At 35.2% G+C, this 27,959-nt stretch overlaps 1 protein-coding gene across 1 annotated transcript in view; it reads left to right on the top strand.

The window, feature by feature from the left end:
* The first annotated feature begins 4,948 nt into the window (after window positions 1-4,948).
* The window catches only part of LOC118268686 (proton-coupled amino acid transporter-like protein pathetic), a 40,664-nt gene continuing 17,653 nt past the window's right edge, over window positions 4,949-27,959 (top strand). Inside the window, exon 1 of the mRNA XM_035583274.2 lies at window positions 4,949-5,556. Within this exon, the coding sequence (XP_035439167.2) occupies window positions 5,497-5,556 (60 nt within the window). The 5' untranslated portion in view covers window positions 4,949-5,496. The remainder of the gene's footprint in view (window positions 5,557-27,959) is intronic.

The raw sequence follows: 27,959 nt of genomic DNA, 5'->3' as shown, positions 1-27,959 counted from the left end.
GCGTCAACAGTAGATTTACCTACAGTGAAGCCAAATTGATTATTGTGAAATTTCGGTCCACCGGGCATTAAACGAGGAACGATAAGCCGCTCAAGGAGTTTTCCTAATGATGGTAAAAGCGTAATAGGCCGGTATGACTTAGGGTCATCGGGTGGTTTATTTCCATTCTTAGGTATTATGCGAATGAATCCACGTCGCCATATACGAGGAAAGACGCCCTCCGCTATACAACGATTAAACACGGTCAGGATCGCATCAGCCGCAGATTTACACGCTTCTATTATCATTTTATTTGAAACCTTATCCTCACCAGACGATTTATTCAAAGGCAAGGTTTTAACAACAGTTACGAGCTCGTTGATGGTAGGAAGATCAGACACCGGTGAGTCGGGCGGTATAGCTGCCCACGACCTAATCTGCTGATGATAATCATTGTCTGTCTCGGATACATCGTCAGGGATGAGTTCATCGAGTAGAACTTCCGTTGTCTCCTCAATACCAGTGGTGTGAACATTGTTGACTTTTATGTTCTGTACGAATGCCAGATCGACGGATCTGTTGGCTTTGAACTCATGGTACAGAGGCGACCACGGACCCTCGCTTTCCAGCCTCTGCACTACTCTCCGCAACAGGTTACCCTTGGCTTTCTCAACTGAAGCCCTATAGCGTGACCTGGCAACTCTAAACGCAATCAATGCTTCATCAAATGCAAAACCTGTGACTTTACGTTTCTTTAATCTATTTAACTGTTTACGCGCTCTACGGAAGCATTTACGCTGTTCAACCAGATAATTATTCCACCAGTCACATCTCCGCGTACTGGTCAAGGATCCCCGACCAAACGCAATGTCGGCACAGTAAGTAAAAGTATCCGACATGATTTCAGCACCTTCTTCGGCCGATAGATCTCCGCGAGTGAAGTCTGTGGCCTGAGATGCAAATAATAAGCTAAAGAAGTTCCAGTCCGCGCCCTTAGTTTTATATCTAAAGCCACTACTGCAAAGTGTTGGACCCTGGGGTAATCCCGAAACAAATTCGTACACGATCAGGCGATGGTCACTACATGACGCATCCGGTAGGACACGCCACCTATCCAAGCTAACGTCCGAACTAGAAAGTGTGACGTCAATACAAGATTCGCCCATTTGGCTGCAAAAAGTAGGTGGTGCATCAGGGGTGTTGTGTATGGAGAGATTCATTTCGGCAATGAATTCTTCAACGGCACAACGCCGTTCCATGTCAGTAGCCCTAACCTTGCCATACCATAAAGATGAAGACGCATTAACGTCGGCGCCAATGATAATTTTGGAGCCGGAAAGTGACTGCAAGACATTACGGAGGTGATGAATGTGAGGAGTAACTGAGTCAGAATATTGAAAGTAACAGCTCACAACGTAAAGTTTATAGTTTCCCGAAGCAATCTCCGCCACGGCACAGTGTGACGTCATTAAATTAGTTATAGATGTTACTGTAAAATTAGGTGATCTCGTGACGTAAATTCCAGCTCGTGACCTACTGTTCAGCTGCACTACCCTGTGCCTTAAGTGGGCATTTTGATACTGTTCTTGAACAAGTACTATGTCAAGTTGATAGTCGACTATTAGTTTATCTAATTCGGACGTCGCAACCCTATCATTGTGGAGATTCAACTGTCCTATAGTCAACCTATCCATGTTGTTATTTAATAAGTTGTATTTAAGATAAGTTGTTCAAGTTTCGATTTGTAGGTGCCACACTCCGGCGAACCACAACGGTGGTCGTGAGGTTTTTTAAAGCGTTTACACGCCACGCACGTCTATATTATTGCATATGGTTTTCCTTGTGACGTCTAATGTTTGTGTCGTGGACTGGTGTCTATGGGACATAGGTGCCGCTTTACTACAACAAGCAGTAACCTGTTCCCTTTTTACCTGTTCTAAGAATGAACAGGGCCCATTGTAATCCCATTCAGATAAATTCTCAATAAATACAATGGTATCGTTGAAGCTTCGAGGACCCGTTGATTTTTTGTTATGTTTTTTTTTTCGTTTAGGAGTCCCCTGATTTGGAACGTGAGAAGATAACGAAATGTTTTGCGAATATTTTTTAAATACATAATTTTGAGTGCAGTTTCGTTTCTTTCAATTTATTAAATGCCTTACATTTTACAAATGTGGCGAAAATAAGACAATAGATAACTTGTAGGCTTCTTGGAATATTTTGGTTCATGAATTTAGCACATGTTTGGTAAACCGCAATTTTGTATGGCATTTTGCAGGACAGCTGTTTGTGGTTGAGGAGTCCAAATTATTGGATACCTCCAAAAACATGATGCAAAAAGACAAAACATACCTGATGATGGCATATGTTAAATAATACGAATTTGGTCAATTTGGCACATCTGTGAACCTTTGTACCGACTTTCCACCCCCAGGGTTGTTTGAGGTAACTGAATGCCTTAGAAGAAAGTGTAGGACACAGACTTGATAATCTTAGACAGTTTTTACAGTAGATTTTGTAAATAATAAATTAATAGACGTATGTTTACCTACGTTTGCACAAATGATATCATCGTTTTCATCCGTACAGAGACTGTGTGCATTATTCCGTTTAATTGTCAATCTCATGAAACGGGGGATTTATGTCACACGTGGCTAGGCAAACAGTATTGTAGTCAAACAACTTTAGGTTACCTACTTCTCACGATCACGACGGCCTGAAGATCTCCGCTCTTCAGTTCTGGAAGTAACCGACAAGATGTTTTGTGAAATTAGGTATTTTTTAATCAATTATTAGCTGACCTGGCAAACTTCGTACCACCTCAAAAATATTTTTTTCTCGCCTTTTAAACTTAGCTTGGACTTCCAGAAATAATTCAAGACTAAAATTTGCTAAATCGGTCCAGCCGTTCCAGAGTTTTAGCGAGACTAACGATCAGCAATTGATTTTTGAACCTATAGAGATTTGAAACTAAGATTTTTTCACAAAGAAGCAACATGTCTTATATTTGTTGAATTATCTTCAATGCTAAATCTAAATGATTGCAATTTTAATACGAGTAAGGACGACCTTTCTACGAGTGCTACACTTATAAATAAGTACATGGTTGACTACTGTATAGCTACACTTTGGAATGAGCAAATAGTTTCAGTAGAGGACTGACTGACAGACAGACATTTTAAATATTATTTTATTTGATTTGACGTTCAAAGTGTCTTCCTGGTCTATTTGAAATAAATAATTTTGACTTTGAAATTGACCTTGGCTATCGGTTGCAGCAATGTGGGGGCGCTACTATACGTAAATTGAAATACTCGCGATATTTAATTGAATCCTATACCGTATAAAATTCGATTATTTCTTTAAACAATGCCCTATAAAAATCGATTCTTAATAGCGTCATATTTTCTATAAATACAACTTCCTACAAAAGATTTTCTTTAGTGTTGACATTATAGATCTGCACGCCGGAAAGTCCTATTTAATGACGAGTACATAATTGCCCAGTATACAACAAATAGGTGCATGATAAATAATGAATGTGTACAAGAGGAAAAGGATTATAAGATTTATAATTCTCTTGACGCTGCAATCAGTGTAGCACTTAAGATAGTAGTTTAGACCATAGAAGATATCGCACTAGTTATGAACTGGACTTGCGGACGAAAGGATCTAACGAAGACTTTGTGATGAGTGCGCCACGGGAGCCAACTGTCTACGTCATCAGCAAGGGGGTGCTCCCTGATACTGTACCAGTGAAGTAAGTGCTACATTCCTTGTCTGTCTACGTCATAGATCGTCCCTGTCCAAGCGACGACCGTGAAAATATGTAGGTCAGTTGTTCAGAAGAAAAAATGCAATTGTACTTCCCGTTGCAATAATAAATCAGTGTATTTGTATTTTTCTTGTCCATTTTATTTATATCTCCATACATTTTCTTTTTATTATTTCTTCTATTTATGCAATAAGATCATTGATTTTTGTATCATACGTTATGACGCAGAATTTTCGCACTTTGTCTCTAAATTAGATTAAAGTAAAATCTTCGAATTTGCAGACAGTTTCTTAAATTATCTGTTTGTACCGTGCTTAGTGGAGTTGTAAAATTTACAAAATTAAGTTAAATTTATAAATAAATAATTTTAATAGTACAAAATATTGTCCACTGAGTATGACTATTATGTAAGAGGGTAGCGCAGTTCTTCGGAATTGTTTTTGGTAAAAAAGTAACACAATTTTGTATTATTATTTTTTGCACGTTGCAATTTGGAGCTCAAAAGCGGACTTAATGCCTATAGCATTAATAGATAGAATTATAAATAGCAGCCAGCACCTTATATTAGGTACATCACTAAAACTTTAAAAGGCTTTGAATCAATTTTGTTTAAATTGATACATCTCTATAGATCTCTCTATAGTTGACCTTGGTGAACATCAAGTTAAAAAATATATCTGAATTTTGTCTAAAGTAGTTATTGCAAGTGGACAAAGTCGGTAGCAAATGGTAGTTGAATTATAAGTGAGGTGATAAGGGACGTGACAGTTTTGTAGAATATATCTTTATAGCTAGTTAGAGTACCTAAATAATATTGGTCAAACGTTAAAAACAACAACAACAAGTTTTCGATTTTGGTAACAGTTCGAGGATTGCAGTCTAGAAGCATTGTAGACCCCGTGTATAGTAGAGCAATGGGCTTACCCTTTTCATGAGACTGCTACGTCTAATAGGTTGATGAGTGCTATTTATAATTAATTTAATTTAACATACCTTCCTCACCCTGTATCCTAATTCGAACCGAAATAGAAAACTAGCAGACTGGTATCATCTTTTTAAGGATAAGCTACGTTTCACGGTAGTCGCTTGGTGTGGTGGACAATGTGCTCGTGAGTCACGTATTTTGAAGGTCAGACGTGTTGTATTGGCAGTTCTCATGCTATATTATTTGACGTAGTTGTGAAAACCTGCGAGTTTGCAAGCATACCTAGTAGATAGAGCTCCTGAGCTGGCGGGCCGTGGTTTTCAGTCGCCTGTATTGCGCGAGACACGCTTACGTCACTTGGCGCCTCCACTCCGCTTCAGCGTCAGGCGAGCCCATCGCATATCGGCTCAGCGGCTCAGCGCGACTCACTCCTTTTGGCGCGCTCACTCGCGTCTCACCCGTTCATTGCCGACTTGACCGCAACAGTGGCACGACGTATGGTACACTTTTACCGACGACGGGTCTCAATAAAATTAAAGTTAACTTTTTGGCACATTTTAACAAGTGCCCGAATAGTGTATAAATATATTTTTCTTCTTTGAAAATAAACACGAATAGTGCCAAATACGGCGAACCAACGAAGTTTTCGCTCGGCGAAAACTTTATATCGCAATTTTAGTCATCGGCGACTAGAACGCTACTCGTTTTCAGTATACGATTTCTATAGAATTGTTTTTTTAAAGTAATATTTTTATCAATTGCTGAATATTTGTGAGGATTTTCATAAATAGAGGCGTGGAAGGAAAAAGTACCGAAAATGTCGAAAAAACATCTTCACAACCAAGCGGCTATACCGTTAGCTCCGGCGGTGTTTAAGGTAAGATTTAATTTTTTTTTCTTCTATTTATTTTATGGCGAATTTTATGTTTATTTTTTTTTTCAAGGATACTGTTCCGTTTTTTTAGGTTTACTTTTTCTAAATTGCTTTGCGACATATTTGATGGTCACCTTTTAAGTAATAATTGGATTTTTTATATAAAAAAACATATTAATAATGTAGGTTGTCACATTGTGTTTCTGGGAGTACGGAACCGTCGGCTCCGATAGTTTTGAAGTATCACAAAGTTTCATAGGCGTTGTGAAACATGGGAATGCAGCGGAATAATTGCCTCGGTCTCACCGATTCCTTAGCGTTGAGCGTTGTTCACAGAAGTGCGACACAGCTGTGCGTTTACACTACAGTATGTACTGATTTCACATGCCGATACTGAAGTACCTAATCGCTTTAGATTAAGTGTGATTTTTTTTTCACTATTCCAATCATTTTTTAACCAATGTTCAGCACAAGGAAATCAGTACTCTCTGGTAAAGGTAGGATGGATACATGCAATTCAAAACTGTATATATTTTTTAGGGCTATTAAAGTAGTAATTAAGGAGTTTGGTGATCGAGGATTTGCATGTATTTATCCGGATGGATGCTGAGCTCTGCAGATCACTAGGTCAAGTAGCATCTCTTTCAATAGCTACTACAGAATCGATACGTAGCTATTACCATATTTTTTAATCGCCACCGTGCGTGGTCACATCGTCATGATGTAATTTTGATGTTTTCTTACTCACATCATCACCGCATTACAAAGTTACTGCGTGTAATTTAAGAAAATGCTTTTGAAAACAGTTTCCCCATTTTAGCCTTCTCTTGTTATGATTTAGTAAACATAACTATATTATTTGAATGGCAAACAACAATGGGTAGTCTTAAAAATGTATGTAAACGATCTTCCTACACTAGAAATCTTTTCAGTAATCCAGTAGTACATATTTACATATAACAGAGAGGTTGTTGACAAATAACGTTATTATGTGAAAGTAAATGAAACACAAAGGAGGCGGAAAAAACTTCGGCGATAGAAACTAAAACTATGCCGGAGGCATTGATTTGTTTTCTTCTTCAAACTTTCACAAAAATGAAGAATTAAAACAAACAAACATTTCAAACGTAGAATGTTATCATAGAATTTTACATTCAATAAACATTGATGGCTTCATACGTGTCCACTATCCACTAAAACGCTGGAAAAATGCCTATAAACTTTACTACGGAAGTTTAATTAGTTTATTCTAATGAGATTAACTTTATTCAAAGTCAGCGGTAAACGATAAAAAATATAATTTATTAATAATTAAACCGCAAGTCCTTAATTACTCGTTGCATGCGATCAAAATTTATTGTCGCTAAAAAGCTATGTTTTCTAACGCGCAGAACTTTTAATGTGAAATAATCTGATCACATGCATCACTTGCACGTGCTAATAATGAGAACGTGTTTATCCAATCAATAATGTATCTCGAAGAAGAGAATGATGCAGACACAAAAGTTTAAGATAATGTTGTAAATACTAAAGCAAGACTTCCACGAGCCAATACAAATGTTTCGTCGCGTCACGTCACGCATGGTGACATCGCGTCAGCGTTAATTTTTTGTATGCAAAATAGAAGAATACATTACTGAACAATTCTCCGCTGTAGACTGAACTCATTTGCACCATTTATTATTACCTCGGAGACGTTACCTGCGCGTTATGGCTGTGCCCCATTTGTTTTGTTATAATGTGTTAAATAATCTCAAGCAACGTCATTGTCCGTTTTGCCATTTTAACAATCTCTGTGTTCGGCTACAATATCATTCATACTCTAATTTTTGGGCTCAGTTTAACAGATATTTGAACTCTGAGATCACAACTTTACGTCAGCTAAAATTTCCACATTACAATAAAATTACATGGTTTATACTTGAGGATGATAATGGAATAAAAACTGTTGATAACTTAAACAAGCTTGCGAGACACGTATTACGTGTTACTCATTAAGTCATTGCCCAAAGATTGTCATTGTATGTTGTTCTTGAGATGATAGATGACATATTTGCGAGGTGACTTATGAGTTTGTACTACCGGTTTGCTTGTACTATTTTAGCCACCAAACGATACGATACAGAACGAAGCCAAAGCTAGATTTTGTTCCTGGTACTAAAATAAATAATTAAGTCCAGTCCAGACTAGACCGATTGCGACTTATAGACGCAAAACCACAAACCAGGAAACAGTAGAAAATTATTAAATGGCATGGAAATGCCCTTAAATTGTAGGTTTGGAGTGCCTCTAAACGTTAAGCAGTTATTTCAAATGCACTTGCATATTAACTTATGGAAGGGTTACCGACAGGTCAATCGTAGACCGTCACTCATTCAAAGTTGTCGGTTGAACCCTAATTGCCTATAGAGGGAGTTTCATGCTCAAATATGGATGACTAATCAGCTCTTGGTGGTGGAATTTATTCTATAAAAGTATAGAAAAATCCGAGTCACATGTAAAAAATGTTGATTGATCACTTCATCACCTCGTGATGTGGCTCATCACATCACATCAGTAGCTAATCAGTTTCAAGAAACAATTTCAAGACATTGTGCAAGCGGTGTATTTTTTTTAAACAAAAACCAGTATATTTACTCATTTAATACCACGTGTAACTTTTTACACGATTGTCATAAAAGTATTCAGTAGCTTTTCAGTGTGAAGTACCTAAACAGCTACCAATAAAGTAGCATACAAGGTAATAATCAAATATTTCCTCAATTGCTCTTGGAAAATTTTATAAAATCATCCTCATGTGTGGTTCCTCTATAATTGGCATTAATATATTTATGGATACTGATGGCAGTATTTTATGTTGCACTTTGTGTAACTCCATTGTCTTACCCATTGGTATACTTTCTCAAAACTGGAATGCTTTAGTATTATGCTCATGGGTAAGATTGAGCATTTGCATGCATTTTATACCGTCGTTTACAGTTCAGTTTATTCCAGTAATTTCTAGTTTAAGTTGGTAATGTTTTAAAGTTTCCTTATTATCATCTTCAGACGCGACTCTGGCTGAGCCGGCGATTTATATATTTTCGTCTTCTTTATCATGAAAATAACTTCTAGATCCATTTTGTACTTGTCAACGTTTTTAATCTTTATGTCGGTTAATAATTTCAATCAATGTACGGCATTGTTTTCACAACTTATTAAGATAAAATCAACTTCTTATACATTAACATAATTAACTGGTTTCTTGAACTGAAAGTTCATAACGGTCGTTTAATTGAAAACAATTTGTTTTCATAATTACTGGCTACGTCAGTGGTCTGTCAGAACGTCAGGTAGCGAGTAAAATGGAACATACTGGGCAATGGATAAATGTGCTGTCGGCACCGTAATGTTATAACAATTCTCGTATCTTTATTCATCAACAGTGTCAGGTGCTCATTGGGTATTGTCTACACGATCCGGTGCAAGTGGACACTTGCCTGTATGCCAGTATAGGGTAGTGTCGCGCGTTTGTCTCCCGCGACTATACTTCAGAGGAAAACCTACATGTTATTTGTTTGTGATGGACAACTGACACGCTCATAATCGTAACAATAACGCATTTTCCTCAACAATCTATTTCCTCTTTGGTTTGCCACACAACGCGACTTTATTAAAATTAAACTGCGTGGAATGAAAACGTGAAAATTTGAATAACTTCCAGATGTAGTTACTTATTACCTATAGTCTACATATTTTTATAATTAACTTTTATTAAAATTGCGTTACAAATTCTTAGTACCAATAACTACTAGCACATTAAGATTAGTCTAGAAATAGAAGCGCTTGCGTTGCCCGTCGGCCGCCTCCATTTCCGTCCAATGGAAAATAACCAAAAACGGGATGCCTTTAGACAAGGACGGGTATATACAAGTTTGTCTAACGTTTACAGTTCAGAGTGAAATGAAGCGTAATGCACTCTGATAGAGTTCAATTTAGTTTCAGATATTAGGTATACCCCAAGTCTATAGCTAATAACCCCGGCAAGGCTGGCCTCTGTATTACTGAAGCGTGGAGCCGAAAGTTGCGCGTGCTTGCTCGCGGAGCGGCCTCCAAATTGGTGCCATGAGTATAGAGGAGGCGGTCGCGACCGCGGAACGCTCCGGCTTCCAACTTTGTTCGCTTCTGAATATATTTAAGTTTACACACACATTAGTAATTCGGGTTATTTCCAATGTATTGCCTACGTACGTACTGAATTTTAATACTGAATTACATTAAATTTTTTCTAACTTGCATCGCACTGAAACCTGATATTTTCAAAACCTTCTAAATATAAACTAGCAACAAATTTGCAAGTTGAGTCTCATAAAACATTATCGCGAACGCAGTCAGAGAAAACCATAAGTCAGCTTCGATTATCTGGACATTACACGCGTGTAGTTGGCGAAGAGAGGCGATGACCGTGCGTCTCTCTCTAGCCTTTTCGCTTGGTTTAGTGTGTGTAAGTGTACACGCTATAACAACGGCGCTTGGGCAATGGAAATTTCTAGAGACGTTGTCGGTACTCCTCGCTCCGCCGTCGCCGACACCTGCCCCACCCCGCGCCACTCGCGCGCATACCCGAATACCGTTCTCGAGTCGCTCTCCCCTTCGATGGAATCAAAGGATTTTATAGTTCTATACAACAAACCGCTCCAGCTTGTTGTCCGCGCCATTCAAAACGACATAAAAGATCATTGATAAACACTGCTCATAACTGGTTTTGTTTTTTGTTAACTTTTATTGTAGACATTTCAATGGCTTTAGAAAAACTGCTGAAGTTAAGAAAGTAAAAGAATGTAAAGAGGAAATAATCAAGGTCATTTATAGCTAGTAGACGTCTAAACATTAAGATTAAAGCGTGTCACTTGATAAGCCAAACGCGCCTCCGCCCGCAGTTTGCGCTGAAGAAAAAAACGGCGCGACTTACCGAATCGGATACTTTTGTATTCTGTTTGTGTATGTACCTGTTATAGATTCTTGGTAACCAATAAGCAGTTAGCGTTTTGTTCAATGATGTATACTTTAACCTTCAGTCGTCTTCAAAGAGCTCTACTTTTAGCCCCCTTTTTTACCCCACAAATAGGTAACGATTCGCGGAAACTCTTACAAAGCAGATCCAGTTAGGCTGCACGGACCGTAATAAGAAAAAAAACTGAAATCGTCAAAAAATTTCACAATCCCACTTAAAAAAATATCAGCAAAAAATTGCACTAAAATAAAGACTCTCGGCGAAACTGCAAAAGGTTGATTTAGAGAAAGATATTGCTAAATGCCTTAGGCATGTGCCGCACGCAAAATTGCAATTTAAACTCAATATACTTTAAGGTGCAGATTCGCGGTTACTTACAAAGGTCAATTCAGGTTTACATTTTGATGTAGTGCCTTGTTCTGCGTGTGATGTGTTCGCACAGTGGGATGCAGACTCAAATTGCGGTTCAGACGTTAATAAATAATGCGCCTTCAAATAAAAATATGCATTTGAAACACCTTTTATATTTCCTCGAAAACTGAACGGAATTTATTGTAATCGGGATCGATGGGAAGAATGGTGAACAATTTCTATTTAAAGGCGATTCAAATATTCTGGCATCATGTTCTGTGCTGATGTCTACTTAGAGAACTATGGTCGCAAAAATGTTTGTGCGCACACGACGAGAAACGTGCATCAGGCGACAGACATTAGACATCCATTTCCGATACCGTTAGCAATGTATCTCTGGCGTCTTGTTAAAGTGCCAAATAAATGAAACAAATGATTTAAAGTTTGCACACCATAAATACCACACGTTTGTCTATGTGGGTGAGTGGTAGTACTTGTAATGTGGCCGCGGATTACCTACGCGGCTTTCACAGACTATTGTTTTGACTGCACTTGAAATACTAATGAGGTCGAAGTCTCACGGTGGGCTGCAAACGCAACTCGAGGTTAAACGTCTCATAGAAACACATATTATAAAGCCAATGCATCTCTATATAAACCGATACTTACTAGACTTACTTAACAAGATATATCTCTACACAAATTGCCATTTTCTCGTCGCGATTTTATCAAATTAATCAGATTTTTCTTCGTGAATAACCTACTTTAACATCTTTAGATCTAATAAACCACTTAATGCTGTAGCTAAATGAACCAAGTTTCGGCCATGATACCAATAAATATTAATGGAGAATACCGCCGACTCTCTTGTATGCCAATTAAACTTATCGTTGTTTTATTAACAGTAACAAGAAAGAAAGAAAGACTTTGATTAATCATGATTTCCATTAAAAAGTGTCTAACTATCTTTTACTATAAATATTTACAATTTTATTATAGCAGAACATAAGAAAACAGAACTGAAATCTCTGTCAAACATTTAACTACCTAAGTTAGTTTTCTAAATAGTTTTGCAAAAAGAGCCTAAGTAAAACCGGCTTCTACGATATGCGCAGCGCAAGCGACGCCGGCGGTGGTTCAGCGCGGGCGGTGCGTTGGCGCATCGCTTTGAAACCTAAGCTGGTCATGCACACTTAGACAATACATGCCTAATACTAGTATAGTTACATTATGAGTAGACACAGCAGAATTGATTCATATCATAGGTTAGGTTCAGGTTTAGGCGTAGGCATAAGAATGATTTTTATTTTCATAGAGGCTGTAAACACTTTTAGATTTCAATATGGGAATAAAGGTAGTTGTTGAATTCAGCATCTCGTATTAATTTCTATCGTCATCATTTTCGTCCGAATTCTGTTCAATCTGAAGGGCTCTGTAATAGTCTGAAAGATAATAAAAACTGATGAAACATTTATCATACAAAGGCTGGATCCAAAGTTCCAACCAACCATAGCGTTTCTCGTTTCTATCACGTTACCTTGGTATACGTAAAACCAACTCGAACTATGCTTAAATAATTTGTAAGTTGTAGGCAACTTTTATTCGTGGCTTGATCAAACATGTATTACATGCCTTATAAGTAAATGTAATGAGACTGTTTTAATTTACCTTAAAGTAATTAAAGTAAACAGATAATTTACTCCTGCATTGTTACCTACTTAATTAATTTATACATTGTTTTAGTTAAGGTCGCGTTATAAATTAAATACAAAATATACTAAAATAGTATGTTGGTATTGATCGTAATTGTAAACGAGTCTGTTGCCTTAATGTGCACTCTGATTGGTTAGTTTATTCGAGCCGGCCAATCAAAACGCCGAACGCGCTTTCTTTTCAATTAGCTTAAACGTAAAGCAATCTCATACTAAGGGTACTGATAACTTAAGAGAACTTGAGAACGATCTCTCAAATTAAACAACAAAATAAAACTATTAACTAAGTTTTAAAATTACAATCACTGATTTTAACATTAAATATCTAGCCAAAATGTGTCTTGTGTACCTATAAAAAGGATACAAATTTCCCAAACAAATAGAAACTCAATTTTAAAAATTCTTAGTTTTAGTCTCACTGTAGATTTATTAGTCTTCGTTGGCGGTCTTAGTTTACCGTGAAATTGTAAATTTAATCTCAGTAACACGCGTTTGCGCACGATCTTGTTATACAAAGATAATAATAACTGGACGCAAGGCATGAAACATGAGCAAAATGAACTTTACTTACCTACATTCAAATAACACATTTTCCTTAACAAGTTTGAAATAGCTTGCACCAATATTAGAAGGAAAAATTAGAATATCGCACACTGATAGAATACCGTCACTATACGAAAAATTTACTTTTTTTGGTAGCATTGCCTTCTCTTAACCTATCGCTGTAACTATAATATTTATTACAGTTACAACGATAGTGTTTGGTAAAACTTTGAATGCTTCTACTGAAAAAAATATCTTTTTTGGTTACTCTTCTTATCAATGTGCGATATTTTAAATTAGTACTATCGCACACTTGCACTTTTGACCCAGTAAAAAAAGGCGCTGCAACCTTTTCTGTAGGTACTCAAAATTATACATTATAGTTATATATCTATCTATGCAAAACTTAAAGAAGACTGGTTAAGCCGATAAGTTGTAAAAAGAAAACAATAAAATTGTAATAATTGCTTTCGCATTTTAACGTTAGAATTTGTAGTAGAACGTTATTTTTGAAATGACTCAGATAAAGTAAGTGTGTGTGTGTGTATAAAAGTACAATTAGGTCACCGCCCAACAGTTCAGTAATTTCCCAAAGATAGCGAATAACGAATAACTTGCATGTTTTCAGTCGCCAATCCCGGTAATTTTCCTTGACCCAGAACTTAATGACTCGTTTACCAGACAAATAAATGATGTATTCCATTTTATCTGCCCCATTTCTGAATCTCAAGTGCTATTATATTATTTTCATAATAGATTCGAAATACTATCTTCATATTTTTCCAGTTGAAGCAAATTTTCTTTTATGATTGTGTACTGAAATGCATTTCCTATGTCCAGTTAAGACCAAGATATTACTGTTAATAGAAAACGGAACTTAATACAGAGATATAAAGTTCAAATTCAAACACAACTGAACAAGTCTGTAACTAGTAATTACAGTTTAACAATTTTTAAGGCTACATGCATTTCGTTACATAAGACACTTTCAGACACCAATCGCTTTCATTTTAATACAATTTGTAAGTAACATACATTGCTTGCACTTGGTACTCGATTGCACCACTTCCTTGAACAAAAGAAGCAATGAATTTGCATGGACAGATTAAAAAAAAACACCTCAACTATAAAACGAAAGTAGCGATTTATTTTTAAAAAGGTAAACAAATAAGATTAGTTAGGTAAAGATACAAGATAAAGTTATCTTAGGAAAACAGCGTTAAGTATGGATAATTTGTAGTATATAATAATTTATGTAAAAATCCGAGCGTTAAGAGTTTACGACGCCATCGATTAAACCATAAGCGCGCACCGTGGCTCGATAAGATAAGGCTAGTTGTCCTTGGCACCGCGTTTTGTTATTAGCACATGCATCCCTTTGTTTGTTTTGAAGGAGTACGGTTAATGGACATATAATTTTCCACTACAATATCTCATCACAACCACAATAAAATCTATTAAAGTAGGTATTAATTAAAATGAAAAAGTTTGTCTTCGGATATGTCAACTTAACTGTATTCAAATGTCAGTATGAAAATTAGCTAATGCAGTGAGTCAGTTTGCAAATTGGTCGATTGTACTTTAGTAGGTAGATGCGGTATGGAAGACATAAAGTCAAAGTCAAAGCATTTATTTCAATTAATCCTAAATAAGGCAGTTTTGAAACGTCAAATTGAATTGTCCGTCAGTCTGTCGGTCAGTGAAGCTAAGCATTCGTTCCAAAGTGTAGCTTCGAATGGAGAAGAACTAGCAAGAAACTCCATCGTTACTCTTTTTAAAAAAGTTTTTACAATATCTCTGATATTACATTTATACCGCTTCTAGCTATTTAGCTATTAACTTTCAGATAGAACTAGGTGTTAGCCAGTTAAATTACTTTAAACCCTCTCATAATATCATTAGAACTTAAAACGGGATATTTACCATGTTTACTAAATTTTGTTAGTTTCCATAATGTTTAAAAAAATACCATATAAAAAGTTACAGAATATTTTTTAGAGTAGCCTCTATCTATGTGCCTATTAAACACAGCTCTATCAGAACACATAGATAAATCTAAAACCACTAAATGCTTTTACGGATGACCAGCAACTATAAGTACAAATTCAATAGTAGTAACAACGATGAAGTGCTGTTTTATCGCAAAAACTAACGAGCAATCGCGTTTCAAGCCTTAACGAGTGAACAAAACGTTCAGTTAACTTTATAGGCTGACAAATTTAATACTTAGTCTGTCTAAGCTTGTTAAAAATAAGAAATAGAACACCCTCTTTTTAATTTAGAAAAAAAAAACATGCAACATTTCCGTACTTAATACATAGTAATAGTAATCTTTCCATGGTTTAAAGTCTCCAATTGCATCGTTTTAAAGTTTAATCCATTCCACTTTTATATACATATCGGCTATAGAGAAAAAGCGACCTTATTATCACAGAGTCAGTTTATAATTTACCTAGGCCTGAAAGGTAAAAAGGTACGCTTTTCTAAGCGTTTCTAACAGAATATAATCGGCCATTTTGTAAACCTAAATGTCGATGCACGATGTGCCTATTTCTCAGGGAAACGGAGGTCAACGAACTTGTAAGCTTTTTAAATCTGGAATTAGAATTAAATGGTTAACGCTACGTGTCGAAAATAAATTTCGCGCCTATTTTGCGAGTAAAACAAATCAAAGACATTATAGATTTTTTTTTCGCGACCGTTAATTTTAATCGGAGATAGTATTAGGATAAAAATATTAAAATGTATAAAATATTGTCTAGGAAATTTCTAAAATACACGCTAAATAGTAATTGGGCTGAAAATGATGTAAGTTAGGTTTTTTCCTCGGTTTCAGTTAATTATTTCGATAGCAATATAAATAACGGCACTCCTACATATCGTGTGTCACAGTGGGTGCGGCAGGCCAGGGTTTATTGCCAATTTTGTCATCACAAACCGATGTTGTTTTATCAGGAAATTGGCAACAATATAACTCGATAATACTGTTAATTTTATAAACAATACCTGAGTCTTACTAAATATTTCCTTAAAATGTCCCATCACGCTTTAGTTACGTAATCATAGACGGTGTTATACAAGGTTTTTATATACTTATCTGCTAACTGAAATCTTTAATTACCGTACCTATTAATCACATGCTTCACAAACCTCATTAATGAATAGTATTAGCTAGTCATTTTCTATGCGTGTTTACCTAGCAAGTACTTTGGACAGTAATCGGGAAAAAACAAGACTTACTTTATAATATTTTTTTCTAAGAAACTGTGTAATGACGTATTGTTGTACCTTGGCAATGAGAGCACTCGCGTCACAATAAGTAGATGTTAATGTACTTTATCACAAGTTGTATTCGACTATGCCGCGCTCAGAGTCAAACTCAAAGCATTTATTTCAATTAATGCTAAATTAGGCATTTTTGAAACGTCAAATTGAATTGTCCGTCAGTCTGTCCGTCAGTGATGCTAGGCGCTCGTTCCAAAGTATAGCTTCTAATGGAGAAGAAGGAGCAAGAAACTCCATCGTTACTCTTTAAAAAAAAAGGGTTTTTTACAATATATACAGAGATATTTAATGATTACTTAAACTAGTCCTTAGTAACGATTTTGTATCGAAATTAATTGCTAAAAATTGGGTTAAGGGGTTAAGTAACTATTAAATGACTCTACGGCGGTATGCCTTAAAATTTCAACAGCGCCATCTTACAACGCCAAAAAATTGTTGAAAAATTCGATCATCGGATTAATTACTCAGATATTTTTCTGTACAATCGTAATATCTGTAGTGATATATATCTGTATAATAGTAAATTCGTGTTTAGATTATGTTCCTAGTTAGATTTCTTTGTGGGAATAGTTAAAGAACAAAAACTTAAGTTTTTAACTTGAAATATTGTGTTGTAAACACTAAATAGCAGGTAGTTAATTAATGAAATGATACTTTCAATGATAAAATCACTATATTTCAGTTTCAATAATAAAGTAGTAGTAAATCGTTGTTATTCATGTTGATATATTTACTCGTAAAACTCATTTACTTATAATTTATTGATATTAAGTCGTAAACGGGACGTGTCTCGATTAATAACATACACTATTCGAAATTATATGACAATATAGTGCATTTATATTGGTGTTACATTGTTCTCACATAATTGAACCAATGAAATATTCTCACATGATTGAAACAGAGAAACCGATTTTCTTGTGTCGTACTTCTCCATATGAATCTATCCCTTGGAATGATCACATAGCGTCACTTATTTATAATTTTTGGTTACTTTCTTCCTTGTCTAACTGAAATAAATTATTTTGACTTTGACTTTGACTTTATCACATAAATTGCAAAGTATAAATTATTATGAGTACCGTATTGATATAATATCTAATGCAATTCATATTGCTATCAGAGTTCATTTTTATAGCCTTTGCAAACGTCATCAATAAAATATACAAAAATGTATAATGACGCATCATGTATAGACAAAATAGTAGGTATAGTGATGTAGATAAAGCACACCGATATCGATAGTTATCTTTCGATAGCTAAAATATCGATAAGATAGTGATGCACCGCGGAAATCATGCTTGAGATTGTTTTGGATACAGATAAAAGATAGTTAAAACTGGTTTCAGAGACTGTATCATGAATCATAATTAAGATATAGGAAAAGATAGGGTTTGGAAAAATTCCGTTATTAGTTATTGTAGTTATTTTCGAATACCCATTCATTTTGGAGTTACGATAAAGGCTGAAATCACTATCTAGGCGTATGACGAGCACGTTTCTGAGTAAAATGACGTAGCCGAAGATTAAATGGAGTAGGAAATAGGAACATAGGATCACGTGTCTATAGAAACTGAGATAGAACATACAGAAATAGGTAATTAAAATGTGTTAAGATTCTATTGAACAGTATAGAGTAGAATTTGCTTTTGTCACTCGTTTGAAAGGGCCACACACACATGTGCCTTATTAGTTGAACAATGGACCAATTGGCACACTAATGGCCATTAACAACGTTACAGATTTGCTAACAAAAATATATTAGCTATTTTTAGTCTCTATTTTTAGTGTAAATTCAAAATTTTAAAAGATAAATTTTCAAATCGGTTTTACAATAAATTTATTTTGGCTAAAATCAATAATACTCCGTAATAATTACTAATCAATAATTGTCCGCTCTGAAAATCAGAGTTTCTTATATACTGACAGTACACAGTTTAAGCAACGTAGTCCTATTCTTCAAATGATTTGGCTTGGGTTTAACAAGTTAAAATATCATGCGCCACATTTTCCATCGCTTAAACACAACATACCTTCATATATGTATATTAGAATGCTAAATCAATATTCGTACCTCATAATCCTACTTTTGTACCATAATAGGTAAAAGACAAAACATTGAACATTATTCTAACATTCGTACCTATAATTATGACTTAACGCCGCCACGTCCATAATCAAGCGCAGAAAATAAAGCAGTAATTGAATGAGACAATACAAACGTGAACTGGTTACCGGCAGTAATGCTTCATGTGTTAACACTCTCGAAGCCAAAGTTTATAAATAGGTACCAACTATATTGTGAGAACGAAACATTACAATCACATATCCAGGCTTTGTGATGTGAAGAAATTACTGTATTCAGCGAACTAACTGCGTACGAGAAACGATTATTTTTAATTTGTACCTGTACGTAGTTAGGTAGGTATTGAAGTGACCAAACCTATTATTTATGTAGATTGTTCTATAACTGACCATTGAGATGTATGAATGTGGTTATTTTGACCGAAAACCTTAGTTAATAGGTTAGGTAGTTTGGTACAGTCGTGGCGTTTATACAGTAGATTGGAGTGAAGTAAGACAAGATATATCTTTGAAAACATCAAACTCTATCAAAGTAAAGCATTATTTTTTTAATGGGACAAGTCCGCCACAATCTCCTTCAACCGCTGCAACTCTTGTAAGCCATGATATACAGTAGATACAATTAAAGCATATGAAACCTCTGGGAAATATCAAATTATTCAATAGTTTTTCTATAATGAGGTGAAAACGTCATCCAAAGTATAATTCGGACACAGCGCAGCATAGCTTAGTATAACAAACGGACCAAATAGAGCCAACAATCAGTTCTCAGATTTAAGCGGATAAGTCGTTTAGTGTTTGCTTTTAAAGATTATTTTAGTCATTTACTGAGAATTTTTAAAAACGTCTTCAGTACTTTGGGTGTACCTACTTTCTGTGTAAGATAGAACATTCGGTTTAGTTGGATACCTACCTATGTCGAATCGCTATTGCGTAACAATATTATTGTAAAAGATATACCTAGGAAATTATAAATGGTTTCCGAGTTAATAATCATAGATTTTTTCTAAAATTTTGAGCTTACTATAATATTATAGTTCTGTAAAATATGGAGTAGATACATAATCCAATGACATAGGAAAGGTATGAATTTGCTAGAATATTTGTAAATTAAATTAAATTTTTAAATTCTATTTAGCGACAACGACTAAAATGAATTTGGTGACCGTCAATTTGGCCATTCTTAAATTCAACATTAACATAAAAGATAGGCAAAATGTACCGACATACATTACTTAAAGCAATATTAGCTATTTACTACGTAGGTACTTACTATCTATGTGCATAGTAATGCATACAAAACCGCAAGAACACATTGCAATGTGTCATGCAAACGTGCAAGCATGTATGTACCAATGAGTTGATAAGTTCGACGATTTGAAACGAAGGTGTCAAATTATCAGTAATACTGCATTGATAAAACTTAGTTACGTTGAAGCTTGTACAAAGTCCACCCATAAAGCAGATAGACAACCTGATAATGTTCGTAAGACATTAGATCCGTACCCTTAGTATAAGTTTGCTTTATATTACGTTTAAAGTAATCGAAACGCACGTTCGGCGCTCTGATTGGCCGGCTCGAATAAACCAACCAATCAGAGCGCCGAACGCGCTTTTGTTTTGGTTACTTTAAACGTTAAGCAAACCCATACCACAGGGTACTAATCCGGAGCCACGTTGAACTTAACGGGTTGTTGGGCCTTCGGCTCGAAAAGCAGGAGTCAGAACGGGGTGTTTTTTTTTTTTTAGACAGTAAGAGTCTGATACTCTCTCTCGCCTCACCTGGGAGATGACATTGAATGATTATTTCCCTAAAAAAAGAGGAAGATGGAATTAATAGGGGGATCTATGTAAAGCAGTAGATGTCTTGAACCTAATATTTATCATGATGATGAAGCTTGTCCAAAGTACAGTGAAGACGTTTAGCGCTTGACTGTACTTTGGGTATGCCTGTCATTGTCTATGAGGTTTACTGTCAACGTAACAGCTCACTGCTAATTGTCAATCACTTAAAACTGAGTGCTAAAGTACTCACTTGTTTCGTAGGGGGAAAGATAAGGCTTGAATATGTTATGTAATATTTTTTTATTTAATGTTAGGTACGAGTAGATAGAGAAATAAATGAAACGGGAAAACCAATACGTCGTCACATTGTCACGTTTTCCTAAAGAGTTTTGTGCAAATAATTCTAATAAGTTTCTCGGATAGGTGTGAATATATAGCACTTTAAGTTCGCTTTAAAATTTATAAACGCATCAAGGATATTTGAAGAACGTCTTGTAAAAAAATTCTTTACATATGAGTTTCTTAGATAGAGACTTTACATATACATAAAGATGTATTTACAGGCGACATATATACATATTAACACATTTTTAAACCATCTTTCTACTAAAGGGTGATCCTAAAATGCTTGTTAAAATTTTTGAATCGAACAAGTCTTAAAAGTTATAATAACAAAGATTTTATTAACTTCATACTTCTAGATTAGAACTAACGTTACAAAATATCTATTATAAGTACTATTAAAGTCTAGAAAAATCCAGTTCTGAGTTCGCATTTTTCTTTAATCGCATTAACGAGGCGGCTGACGCGTGTCTAAGCAAGTCCTCACTAGACAACTAACGGTTAAAACATATAAAACTAGTATTATGCATAACTGAGGAAGGTCGTGGTAGCCCGGAGATTTAAGACACCCGCTTCTCATGTATGGGAGTGCAGGTTAAAAACCTATCAACTGCAAGTACCAATATGACTATTTCCGAGTTATATGTACTGTGTTACATGCTCTTCCTAAGATTATTTAGACGCCACTGGTAAACGATGAAGGGAAACCTGGGCTTATATTTTCTAATTAGAAATTTGAAATCGCCAACCCATCTTTTACGAATAGAATGGGATAACGGATCAAAGGTACTTCCAGTCATCATAGAGGGCCAAAAAGATGCAATCGGTGCAATTGGCATACTTATATAAGTTCGAAATCGCCAACTCGCATTCAGCAAGCGTGGTGATTAATGCTCAAACCATCTCCGTGTCAGAAGAGGCCTTTCGTCAGCAGAGGCCACTTATAGGCTGATGATGCATAACTGTTATATTTATTGTATTTACTTTTAATAATATTCGACCAATAGCCTACTATAGTAATCTATATTACAAAAATATGGTTCTTAAAAGGGCATATTAATGACCACAAAGTTTGACGTAACACTTCGTTATACGTAATTCATTGAACATTGGAATTGATTATATTCAGTAATTATTTCATTAATATAATTATATTATTTCTAACTTTTCGATGAAGAAAAAAAATATGTATGTAATATAGTATATAGATGACTATTAAATAATGACTTATTCACATCGGTTGGCACCGTATTGAAAAACCTCATTATTTATTCTGCCGTACAATTAAAAGGAATGTTACTGTGATAATTAAATGCATAATAGGTAGTGTTTAATGTATCATCAACTACAGTACGGTCCTTGAAATAATCGCATAGTTTTGCAATGTGACGTCGCTTGCTGAAAAATAAGGCTTTTTAGAGCTACAGTACCCTTAGTATAAGTTTGTTTTACGGGTAAACGAGAGCACAGTTCGGCGCTCTGATTGGTTGATTTATTCCAGTCGGCCAATCAGAGCACCAAGAAATTCTGAACTTAATATCAATATCATTTAATAACAATAAAAGACTTTATAAGTTTAAAACACGTGCTCATTGCACACGTTTTCAATATAAAAAATTAAAGAGAAATACTAATATATCAGTATATACGTTTGTTCGTAACATATTACGTCATCGATAATAATTAACATGAAAATTTAAACAATGTGTCTATTTATATGTACTTAGCTTCTTCATTTTAATTTGTGTACAACACATGGTCACGCACGCTACCAAGTTTACATTTATGTACATAGATTCAACAATAAATTACGGAAAATGTATTAAAATAATCGACACTAGTATATTAGTCACTTATTTATAGCCGTTATGTAAGCCAAAACGTTACAAATAGTGTGTCTTTGAAAACCACAGGATTAAAATGCAATCGGCTATCCGCCGGTGGCCTGGTAGGGCTGGCAACCGCAACCGTGACACCCACTGAAACCAGACACTTTAGTTTTGTACATTTTATTTCCTACCTTGTTAAATTCTGTAAAACATATTAACATGTGCATCAATATTAAAGAAAGATTATATCCAAAACGACTGTCATGGTATGCGTCATCAACACACGTTGATTAAATTTTATTAAGGAGCTATAAATAATAAAACTACATCCATTTGAGCCTTTGAGCCAGTAGGTTAACGACTTGATACGTGAGTCTGCCGAAAAAATGTAGGCAGCCCTGATAGGTGCGCAGGAGCACGTGGTGACCGCGTGCTGTGTGCGATCAAGCGTGCTCTTGCGCCGGAACAAGATCCGACTGATTGCTCTCAAGCCAACCGAGTGGGTGCCTATGATAGCAACAAAACAATTTAACATCTATTACCAATTTATCCTATTAAAACCACATAGTTGTTCCAGTGAAGAGTATGAGACTTTAATCTAAATGTGCTGTACATTGAACGACTGTACGTCCAACATATTGATAAAATAATGCTTCATAAATACTTTAACAATACAATCTTTACAACAACTGCACGTTCGTTTCATAATAATTTGTTAGGAAGTGAGCGGAAATGTATGGCTCGCACGTATCGGTAGCACACACAATCTCATCAAATGCACACTCGCACTCATCTAGGCCATTCTCAGCTTGCGTATGCGCACAAACCAAAGCGAAGCGACGCGTCACGGCGCGGACGCCGCTACACGCTATTTAAAATTGCACACAACGAAGAAATACCTTCGCACGTGGCTGCGACCTGCTTAATTAAAATAGAAATAAAAAATATTTTGTAACGTCAAAGTTTTTATAAATAGGTAAATACATAGCTATGCGATTGTTTGATTGTTTAACTTTTATGCTGTTTCATCGTATTGGCAGCCTACATAGCCTTTACACCCATACTAGGCTAGGTAATATAAAATGATTAAAATTGAGGTCATGTCGAGAAATGCGGTTTCTACTTCTGCAGACAGTGAAATCTATCTGAGTGCACATTTAATATCTGACTTACGGGCAATGAAAGTAATAATAATATAGATTTAATTACACTATAAACTCTACTGGACAGTGGAAAATTTATGTTGCGTCACGAGTTCCATGACCGTGGAACACAAACATGTCTTAATGACTGCTGAAATTTGATGGAAACTCAAGTAAAGTTCATAAATTCCATGATAAAGTCGTAATCCACACGGTACTGAAGAGTTTGTTTATTTGTCTACTCTTCAGAAAGATTCTTCTACCATCATCATAATCATCATCAGTCTGTAATTGTCTCTTTGCTGAGAAATGGTCTTGCTAATCAAATCTCCAGATCAACTTTGTTAGAATTAAAAAAAACCTTATTAGTCCATATGTCGACGAAGGTTATAAGTTATAAAGCATTGCAACATCACGCCTTTTATCCCCGAAGTGGTAGACAGAGGTGCACATTACAGCACGTAATGCCGCTATACAATGTACACCCACTTTTGACCATTTGTGTTATGAAGCATTAATTTACTTTACATATACAACATTACAGCTTACTCTATTACGTTTTACAGTTAATGATAATAAAAAAGAAAAATACGCTACGACCAATAGGAGCTAAGCAGCGGGTAAAACTGTAACTATACTGAAAATATACATATAGTATGTGACTATACAGTAGGCAGTTAGCACTTTATCGACAATACTAAAATTCCACTAACCGATAAGATTTCTACTTTAGGTGTAACTATTAATTTTACACTCAGTGCCGTTGAAATAAACTTCTTTATGCGTTTCATTATAAATTCGATTTAACATTTATCTAACTAAACTCTAACATCCATTTTAACTATTTAAAAAACGTGTAATATCTCTCTATAAATGTACGGCGATTCATAAAAAAACTCCAGGTACGAACAAAAATAAGCACGGTAATCAAGATTGTAGCCATTTTAAAAATACACACAATCTAGTTATTTTTATACCTAGATTACCTAGATACCGGATGTAGATATACCGTAAAGCATGAACTAACTGTCTGCTCAATCTGACCAATCTCTGAATCCCGGATGTGACGTAGATCATAGTTAGTCGCCAAACAATGAAACATTATTGTTCTTACTTTACCTATTCGCAACAAACAAATAGCGTATTCAATATAAATTGTATAAACATGCACAAGTGGTGACGGTTAATTTATTTATCACCAACGTTATACTTTTCACGAGTATTTAAGACCCGACTACATATTTGAAAAACCGAAGTGAACTGGGTGCTTAGAAATACGTTACAATCATAATTATTGGTACACATAGCTTCGCAGTGGTGGCAATTGGCATTTAGAGTAAGGAATATATATAGATCATTCAATATCCACGAAACTACATTCACAATATCGATCTAAACCCCCAGCTCTCTGATTAACATGGAGAAGAACTGCCAGGCATGGAGATTACTGCCAACCTTCTTATGCTGTGGATTCTTACAGCCACGGACGCTCTATCAACCCTTAAAACGTATTCAGCGTAGACAGAATCTAGAAATTGAAAGAAATTACGGAAAACGAAAAGACCATTGACTTTTTTTACCAGTCTTTATAACAGGAACACTTATTTACATTAATTTACATATCTTAAATATTTATTATTATAACAAATATAGTCAGCGCCGCGTCTATCTGTCTGTCTATTTGCAATACATTTAAAAGCTACTGAACGGATAGACACATCTTTGGGAGAAAAGCACCCTTGAGTAAATATTGTATAACATTAAGATTTGAAACCAAACACCATTACCCTCATTCAACTCTATCGTTAAGTTATAATAAAAGTCGGTCGGAGCAGTAGAATAAAATTATCAAACTACTACAAGTTGAACATGTACCGATTTCGAAAAAAAGTAGGAAAAGATAATATGAGGGAAATACATTTTTTGATTTCCATTTTGAAGTGAGGTCCACAAAAAACGCACAAACAAACTTTAAGTTTTATTTATACGTTTTTGATTACCGCTAAATTATGTAAATTTATTCTAATAATCGCTCCACAAGGTGGAGTAACGACCTTATGAAGGTCACACGATTCCATGACACAAGAAATGCAGAGCAAGGTGTCATGAAGTTTCCGTTCGACACCTAGTTCAAGTTTTTGGACATTCCACGTACTAGCAGGAACTAAAAACGTGAAAAGACTGTAAGTATAGTATTCATGTAAATTAATAAAACAGTCGGATAATAAACAATGCATATCTAAAAGACTGGAGTACTTAGATATAAAATTAAATACAAATATGTATGTGCCCAGTATAAGGCAATAGGATCACCCCCTATTACATGAGACAGCCAACACACATTGAAAAGTGGGTGTACAATATTGTACATTGGCAATACATGCCAAAATGTGTAGTCTCTGCTACTACTTCGAGGATAAAAGGCGTAACGTTACACTATGTATAATTGAGTACCATTTTGTACTCAGTTAAAGATCGACTATTAAATCTAACAACCCATCGCATGGGTACAATCTGATGGCCAATAAGTATAGTTGATGAAATCAGTCACGATAGACACCTATGCTCAATGCAACTATAGTCAGAAATCACACTAGTTGGCTGTGCACGGTGCAAATCGACTTCAGTAATGACATTTCATTGCGGAAGCCGTCAACATCACGTGTATTAGCAATTGTACTCCATCCATTCACGCGAGCAATTATAGCGCTTTATTAGAACTAGGTATAGCGATTTGAGAATCTATCCTCAGTATATAGTAATCTCGATTAATGGACAGTCATGTTATGAATATTCTTGTGACTGACGTCATAAGACAAATTACGAGAATGGACCGACTAGTTTCGAGCCCCACCGGAGCCGTTACTTGAAATGTCGCTGATTATCGAGACACGTAATCCAAAATTCTTGCATTTTATAAAATTCTCTTTCAAATTTGGACTGGACGCAATATTATGGCGTTTGTTACGTATTTCTCTACTCCGCATATTTTTTACATGCTACGAAGATAGCTCTCGAAGATGTCCTCTACTGCGATGATTCGTAAACTGTGTCACCGAAAAAAGATATTAATATCTCAATTTATTAGTTTTTCATTTTATTTTATATGTAGCTTTAAATGTCGCGCTAGTTACAAAACAATTTTCAATTTAAAAGAGATTTAGGAATTGTTAATGCCAATTATTCCTTGTTTAACATAAGATAATAAGATAATAAAAGAGTAAATCACCGTTCATGATTTCACAGTTAAACAATAAGTACAGTTTGTAGTACCGAATGTAAACGGTAAATAAAAAAAAATGGTCTTTTTATAATTATAAAACACTCATTAAACTGTCTTAAAGTCGATATTCGATTAACGATTGATACTCTTAATTGGCCAGTGAGTGACTGTGTCAATTGTAGCGTGAAACGACTAAGTAGTTACAATTTACAGTCGATTAAACCCGATTAATTATTTGTTTGACTGTCGTAGGTGGGCCGTGCAAGCCGCTTTTAAGAATTAAATAGCTTAGCTAACCTACAATTGAATTCGTGTTAAAAAATATTATAATGAATGGCAGAGAAGTAAGATTTGAAGTCTTGGCATACATTTTTATTGAAATGCATACTTTGTGGTTTTAAAATAATCTCGTGCAACCTCCACTGGAAAGCGAAGAAATAACCAATGATATTCGTACAATATGAACAATAATGTATATATTTCTAATATTTCCCAAAGAACACTCATTCTTTGATAACCTAATGAATTACGTTTCAGTGTAAAAGAAAAACATGGACATATCTTCAGAATAAACAAAATAAAAGTTTATAATATTAACTCAAAGAAACTTAGAAAATACACATGTGTGCTATTTCTAATAGCTTATTAACAATACTGTTAAAAAGTAGTAGGTACCTACTAATCAATTGGGTGTGAAATTCGTCTTAACACACCTAACCTACTCTTCTACTTAAAACTGTTTAACTACCTAACGGATTGTATTCTCTTAAAATAACACTTCAATTAGTCGGCGTTCACATGCTCATTACCACAAGGTCTGGGGTCAAATTATGACGTTCTTCTAATAAAGAATTGAACGTCATTTCGTTGACATAACAAGCTGAGGATTTCCGCATAGTTAGATGTGGATAGGAGGGAATTTTATGAACAATACAGTATTCATTGAACATTCAGTAATATTAAAGTAATCGGTAAAAGTTCCATAATAGACTAGTTTCCTACTAGTCAAATTCATGTTCAAATACTTTTTTCGAAACGTCAAATACGATATTTTCTATGAATTTTGTATTAAACATAGCAGACTTTATTACTAGAAAATTATCTAGAAAAAATTAA

Source organism: Spodoptera frugiperda, chromosome 25 (assembly GCF_023101765.2).
Source record: "Spodoptera frugiperda isolate SF20-4 chromosome 25, AGI-APGP_CSIRO_Sfru_2.0, whole genome shotgun sequence".
NCBI classification, from domain to species: Eukaryota; Metazoa; Arthropoda; class Insecta; order Lepidoptera; family Noctuidae; genus Spodoptera; species Spodoptera frugiperda.
The sequence above is the reverse complement of the archived record's forward strand: the minus strand, read 5'-3'. Positions and strand labels throughout refer to the sequence as shown.